Here is a 7,618-nt window from a genome sequence, read left to right as displayed (position 1 = left end):
CATATCAATAGACCTGTGTTTGTAATTAGGAGAGCGCCCTAGCCTGTAGGGTGCAAAAACTACTACTTCATCTCCGCCTGCCCTTCCCCTTGACTGCATTGTCGCACGCTCAGCCTCCTTATTTTTCCACTGTCCCTCAGCTCTTTTCCCTGCCACCGTCTCTCAGTCTCCTACCCCTCACTTCTACAGCAAGCTATATTACGTACTAGCGGGATACCCGGCGTTGCCCGGGGAAATCAGTGGCGTTACTCAGTTGGTGACCGCTTGGTTGAAAGGAAAATACCAAAAAAATCAAACTATCTATCTATCCATGCATTCATCTATGCATCAATCTATCCATCCTATTCCATGCCATTCCATCTCATCCCATGCCATCCTATCTCATCCCATCTCATGCCATCCCATGACATGCCATTAATTCCATATGCCATCCCATCCCATTGCACCGCATCCCATCCCATCCCATCCCATGCCATGCCATGCCATGCCATCCCATCCCATCGCATGCCATCCCATGCCATCCCAAACAGTAAAAAATAATAAGAAATAAAAATATAAAAGACATTAAATATAAAAATATAAAAATAAAAAAGTAAAAAATAAAAAATAATACATACTAAAGAGGTAGGTAAAGGAGAAAAAAGGAAAAAAGGGGAAAATAAGTTCCCCAGCTGGGACTCAAACACGGAATCTTCTAGCGATTAAGCCACTGCGCTATGATTTATATGCTCTGGGTATTCCCATGGATTCACACGTACCCCTACGTGATGTTAATCTGTACGCACCGCCATGCATCTATTGATGAATAGAATTTTTATAAACTTTTAACTTTTAACTTTTTTAAAGTTTCAGCAAGAAGCATCTCCCAGACGTGCTGATTCTGAAAATATTTTTAGTTTTCCTCTAGGCTGCGGAGTTCTCTAGTTATGCGAGTACGAACTAATTCGGCTGAACAACTTTATATATATATATATATAGACTTATCTTTGAACCCTACTGCACGCCTGAAACGGTGCTCGCGCATGCGCAATATTTCCCGAGAAGAATAGTTTTTTGCAAAAATTATGAATTTAAAATGAAGAGGGGTTATCCTACTATAGATTTTTATGATAAAAGTCCATCAGCAGACCTGATTCGCGCGGGTGTCTACCTACACGTGTGCGAGGGTCTGTGCATGGGTAGGCCTATGCGCACACGTTCCTATGCGAGTATAGCTCACTCATCCCCCTCCCAAACTTCAGTGCCTTCGCAAACATGGATGCCAAGAATGGACTTATTAAAACCTACATTCTGACTCTGTCAGTAATTCAGTAGAAAAGAACCTACAGTGCTACACAACGCTACGCCTCTAGTACAATATGAATATAATTGTACCATTAACTGCTATTTTCACCGCCTGGTGGCGGTATTGATCATATAGAAGCTCTGTTCTTGTGGTTCCAGTGACAGGGCACGTGATCAATTTTTTATGTAAGTATATATTGTAAATATCGAACTAATGTATTTGTTTAAACGTAAGTTGAACCTTCAAGGCATTCCTGTTTTATATAGTTACCGGGACGTATTTTAGAGCTATAATAGATTCATAAGGCGTTGAAGGTATTGAACTTCAATTATTCGTGTGTTAAAAATCGACAGTCTCTGGATGAAGGGTAGAACTAGAGTAGAGCTAGAAATTAGAATTGTAGAAATCACTTGGACTTGACTTGAAGGACTTTTAGTTTTAGGAGTTCTAACCGAGTAACTCAAATGACAAATCAACACTAAACCTAAACTTGATGGTATACTAGAATAGCGCTAGATCATAGAAATTTATAAAATCTTGCACTATAATCTATCCTAGAACTTAGAGAAGTAGAATCACGTCAGGGTCATACAATTTTCTAGAGTATTGGGTCCGTTTACAAGTCTGCAGGCTCAAGTTTCAAGAAGAGTATAAGACTATATTAAGACTAAGAGTAAGAGTCTATCTTAATATAGTCTTATACTCTTCTTGAAACTTGAGCCTTCAAGGGCCTGTGGTCAGTCACACCTTCCACAGGTACAGGAGTCAGGACCCAGAAGAGAGAATATTGTTAACTCAAAGGACGTGGATATTCGCCTGAGCATCGGACACCTGTTCGTATGCGCTATTCGTCCGAGCAGTTGTTGCGCATGCGCTGTTCATGTTGTATTACATAAATGTAATATAATGCTAGTCTAGGGAGGCGCCTACTCCCTAACACTAACTATAAACCGACTAGGTTCTATTATTATAAGCTCGGTTTCGTATATATATACGCGAGTGATAGTACCAAACACTATCTATGTTGTATAACCACATACCCAACACATGTATGCAGGGGCGTCACAGCCGTAGGGCTGCCGTAGCAAAACGCTACGGGCCCCCAGCCTAAAGGGCATAAAATAATCAAAAATCTAAAGGGTAAATAGCATTTTAAAGCGTCTAGATTTAAAAATTGCCTGGGGGAGACCACCCAGACACCCCCTCTTCACACTTCCTACCTACGGCACTCGTTCCGTGCGCCTGCGGCATGCAACATGAACAGCGCATGCGCAACAACTGCTCGGACGAATAGCGAATACAAACAGGTGTCCGATGCTCGGACGAATATCAACTTCGTAACTCAAATGGCACACTTCAAAGTGTCGTTAACTCTGAAATATAATATAATTTCCCATTAGAGTTATCAGAGATGCCAACCACTACGATTTATTCGTATTTTATACGAATTTCTATTCCTTTTGCACCACTACGACCAGTTTGTATCAAACTACGAATTTCACTATGATTGAAAAAATATATATTTTTGTCAATTATTGTCATTTTTTGTCTATTTATTGTCATTTTTTGTTTATTTATTGTCATTTTTGACCCTCAGAATGCACAAAATTGCATCTCAGAATCAAAAGATTTTTCGGGGGGCTTGCCGGACCCCCCTAGCAAACTCGGGTCACTACGTGACCCTCGAACTACTAATTTGATGGCCAGAAACTACAGATTGCTTCAAATTTATATGTGTTGGCATCTGTGAGTTATAGTGCATATCTTTGTTTGGAAAGAAATACGATTTGGTTTATAACATCTCAACAGAGTAACCAAGTTGTCATTGTTGAAGATATGTGTTTTTGTTTTGTTTATATCTCTAAAAATACTAAAATACTTGAGAAAAACTTGTCTTTGCTTAAAAGCGAATGAAGCGACCTCTAATGCAGAATTCCGAATTAAACCTAGCCATAGTCAAATACTCGCTGATTTATGGCCGTACTAGGTATTTTTCTTTGCTTTTTTCAGAATGCTTTGCATATTTAAAATAAAATAATGTGGAGCTGACGTGGCAGACTCGGCTGTATATTCATGTGCACTATGAATATATAAGTATATTGCCTCAAAAGAGATAGGGAGAGAATAGGTGCTGCAGAGAAAAGTCGTTTTTCATGTCATTATTGGTAAGTTGTAACAACTGTGTAAAGTATAACACACGGATGTCAATTTTGAACTGTACCATGTAATGTCCCAAACATTGGATTTCATCATGTGTGCATATTTAAATATCATTTATATATTTAAATGTCTATGTCCTATATAAATCTGGGCTTATTTAAATACACATAAAGGTTAAAGGTATGCAGTGCAGCAGTTGGGAAAAATATGGCACATTTAAAAACATACATGTATAATTGTTAACATTTAACAAAGCATGCGAGAGGTAACCTTAAATATATTATGAGTGCATCATGAAGATCTTACGTTTTCTCCACAGTTTAGTTAGAATATATATATACATATATAAATATATATATAGCACCCCTTAATTTTATTATCCCTTGTTTATAAGTTTATATTTTCATACTGTGACTCACTTCCCCTGCTATTGCTTCAAGCAAGTGCATGTTACAGTTGAGCCTGTGCATGCTTTGTGAAATTACACGGGCATATATCTGTGCATATAGAATCCACTCCCTTTATCATCCTATGATACCCAGTGTGCTCTACTGCGTTGGCACCGTATACATAACCTTTCCATGAGTACCAACTGTGTGTGTGGATTTTATTTTTCCATTTTCGGTGTGCAGTGCTACCGCTGCTTGCCCTGTTTCAAGACTAGAGTTAGTGTAAGCAGCTCTAAGCTGGACGAGACAGAGTCATCAATGGAGTCTTTTGTGAAATTGGTAAGACTCGAAGAATGGAAGGGATGCAAAGCTTTCCCACTTGTGGAAATGTGTAATGGTTGCATGTTTGGTTGGTTTCACTATTATTGCACATAAGGTATACTGCATACCTTATATTTTGAACCTACTATTTGCACTTCCTTCATATGCTCCAGTCCTCATTAGAATAAGGCATGTGTATTGTGTACTAAAAAGAATGATAACAATTAAATTTGTGTGAGTCCAGTATTTTGTTGTTTGTAATGTACATCTCCCTAAGTAGCCATAAATGTAAATTCACTAATTCAGGGTTGGAAATTAGGGCACCAAGCAGCAGTTTTGATGCCTGCAAGGGTCAGTTTGCTGCCTGCTCACAGCGTCGGCAGCAAATACTTGCTGCCAAAGAATTCCTAATTAACCATATTAAAAGCACCAAAGATTCTGCTTGGCTGAGTAAATTTGCTGCCTGCGTTTTTCTCTGGCAGTAACTACTTGCTGCTTGGTAGAAATGTTGATTTTTAACCCTGCTACTTGGTTGTATACCAGTGACACGGCTAGAGAGATATATGATTGTCTTTTTAACGTCCTGTCCAGAAGACGACTGCCCAAATTTGGAATGACAAATTCATTGACAGCCAAACGTTTTGTCCAAAAAAAGGTTATGTGCCATGTTTGAACAGAAATGCATTGATAAATGTATTAGAATTACTCAGAAATGTGTCTGATTGGAGACAATTGCATCACATTTTCAAAACATCATGGAGGCATGCCTCTTGATTATAGCGGCTTCATAAGTTTAAAGCTTCCATTCTGTCCCACTACAACTTTGTGTTTTCAAATCTCAGAAAAATCCCTATTATATACTACTGTGTTACTAAATTAATGTTGTTCCAACACAGTTTTTAATAGAAAACCACACCAATGAAATCAATGTGTCAACTTCCACTACCTTCTGCACTGGGAGGTTATCTCTGCAGAAAAAGTAATGCAAACTTATTGATATTAAACCTATTATTCTCTGCATTGATGTTTTGCGCGTGTGTTTGCCTACTGATATCATTTTCGCTGTTATTTAGGTGCTTCAGTTTGTGGTTAACCTGTATTCCACAACATTCTGCTGCTAAAGTTTAAAAAATACTCACGTTTGTTGCATATTTTTCGCTTATTAAAAATATTCAATGTTTCATACTGTAACCATGCTTACAATTTCTTATAGCTAAGAAAGGGGTTTCACTGTAATTATATAAGTAAAACTCATCTCTTGATCATTAATTTGTTCTCAATATTTTCTCATGTCTAGTATAACAACACCTTAAGAAAACAAACACGTCATGTATCAAGCTATTATAATGCGTATCTTGTTTACTCATCACTAAATATAATCGCAGGGGAAAAAAAATTCTGTTGATAACTTGATATTAGAAATTGCAGTAATACAGCTCGTAGGTGAAGTTGTTGTTAGGGTGGTGTAATGTTATCAGGAGTGTATAATATAGAGAATCTGTTATTCCAATGTTAATAGCAAAAGGACGCAGGAACTATATTGGAAGCTTTTCCATTGCTGCCATTATCCGTCGACAGGATGAATCAATACAGGGCGAACGTCGCTGACTATGAACTAAAGACTGTCATAGGTATAATGTCTTAACACGGAGAGAAGTGAAGAAAAAATTAATAAAATAATGAACTCTGATGAGACATTAACACAGTAATCCTATGGGTTTACACAATATCAACACTGTTAGTCTATGATATTATTTAGGCTACTGTAAGAAAAGTTGAATTCCTAAAAAAAATTATGTGAGCATGCATCAATGCTACATATGTTTCAGGTATTGATGTTTCTTTTAATCAAATTTCTTTGCTTGAAATCTATTGTGATGATATTTTACAAGAAATGTTTAATGATTATTGCAAATCAACGAAGTCTGTTATGTTATGCAGGTAGAGGGTTCAGTGGTGCTACCACTATCTCACTCGCAAGGCACCGGCCATCCAAATCTTTGGTGGCTGTTAGGAAAACCAACCTGGAGCTTTCTGCAGAAGATGTTCTACTTGTGCAAGTAAGAGCATAAAGATACACTCAAACCAATTACCATGTACCACCAGTTACAACAATTCTTATGAGGCATGGCTGCAGAGTGGGATTTGTTCAATATCCCTTTGAGAATTAATAATAAATCAAAATAGTTATGCAAGTGTCGGTGTTAATATTGGTACTTGGGTGCTACATCTTTAATTTATTTAATGTTTAAATATTTTTTTGGTAAAGTAGATTTTTTTTTTATGGCAATGGACTATTTTTACCAAATCGCGACATCAGTATTTCGTGACATGAAAATAATATATAAACAGTGCTCTTGGTATGGTTGTCTGAAATGTTTAACCATGTGATGTTACAGCAACACTGTTTGTTTATTTGTCAGGTATTATTATTAATCATGATGTTGATGTGCCTTATTGTTTGAAGTAGAAGCCTAGGCAATCTCTACAGGAATGAAAATCCATTGTTCTACCCCATGTGGGTTCGACCATCTTATGAATATTGAGCTACAAAGTTGGTGACGGACTAAGTTGATGTTGTTAACTGGTTTCAGAATGAGATAACAGTAACTAGGCAGCTGAGTCATCCCAATTTATTGCCATACTACTGCACTATAGTCATCAACAGGGAAGTGTGGACGATCGCTCCTGTCATGGCCTATGGTAATATATAATAATAACATATGTAATATGTTACATATATATATATATATATATATATAATGTTTATACAGTATAATTTGATTATGAGATAATTGCCAAATTTGTACTGGCATGACAGTTTGCCAAGTTTAGTCTGTTTTTGACAATCTACATGGTTCACTGCATGGACTTGTCACGAGGTGGCAGTTGTTGTGTGGTGCATGCAATGAACATAGAACAAAGCTAATATCAAGAGCTAATAAACACCTAGAGTGTACAACGGAAAAACGGGAAAATAGTGCTATTTCACGGCAATGTTATTCTACTTTGCCTGCGAGTCTAGAATAATTTTATGGTATTGCATTAAGTAGAATTCTTTGCTCTCTAAAACAAGACCAACCGCTTGTCAATACGATACTCCTAGGTCGAGATATTGGCTCGTAAACTTCCCCTCCCACAGGCCTCACGGCGCCTCGCATCCACAATATTCACTATGCTTCTCGCCTTTTGAGGGTTAGGAAAGTCGCTTCGTGAGAGTTCGGTTATTCCGCGATAATTTTATGAATGAACGGCGTTTCGGTTATCATCGGTGACTTTCGGGGGTATTGCCTATGCCCTTATCTCCCATTATCATTCCTAGCACGACTAATGCCTGTCATGATGGAGACGGCAATGTTTTCTAAATTAAGTCTCTACAACGCAGCTCAGTTACTATATGGTGTAGTAAGAGCAAAGATCATATACAATAAGATGGGACAGCCGCTATGCTTGCCATACAGTT

General features: G+C 37.7%; 1 protein-coding gene across 6 annotated transcripts in view; it reads left to right on the top strand.

Moving 5' to 3' along the window:
- The first annotated feature begins 1,440 nt into the window (after positions 1–1,440).
- Positions 1,441–7,618, top strand: part of LOC106821492 (STE20-related kinase adapter protein alpha-like) — a 16,559-nt gene continuing 10,381 nt past the window's right edge. For 4 of the 6 annotated variants that reach the window (XM_014826326.1, XM_014826323.1, XM_014826327.1 and 1 more), the window contains exons 1-6: positions 1,441–1,470; positions 3,296–3,450; positions 4,078–4,173; positions 5,675–5,786; positions 6,097–6,215; positions 6,750–6,858. In XM_014826326.1, coding sequence (XP_014681812.1) covers positions 3,439–3,450; positions 4,078–4,173; positions 5,675–5,786; positions 6,097–6,215; positions 6,750–6,858 — 448 coding nt within the window. In that variant the 5' untranslated portion in view covers positions 1,441–1,470; positions 3,296–3,438. Of the gene's footprint in view, positions 1,471–1,581; positions 1,600–3,295; positions 3,451–4,077; positions 4,174–5,674; positions 5,787–6,096; positions 6,216–6,749; positions 6,859–7,618 lie in introns of those variants that run through there. The other 2 variants (XM_014826324.1, XM_014826328.1) reach the window with 2 other exon arrangements.

The sequence above is a fragment of the Priapulus caudatus genome, unplaced genomic scaffold (genome assembly GCF_000485595.1).
Source record: "Priapulus caudatus unplaced genomic scaffold, Priapulus_caudatus-5.0.1 Scaffold75, whole genome shotgun sequence".
Classification (NCBI taxonomy): Eukaryota; Metazoa; Priapulida; class Priapulimorpha; order Priapulimorphida; family Priapulidae; genus Priapulus; species Priapulus caudatus.
This window is presented reverse-complemented; position numbering and strand designations above follow the sequence as displayed.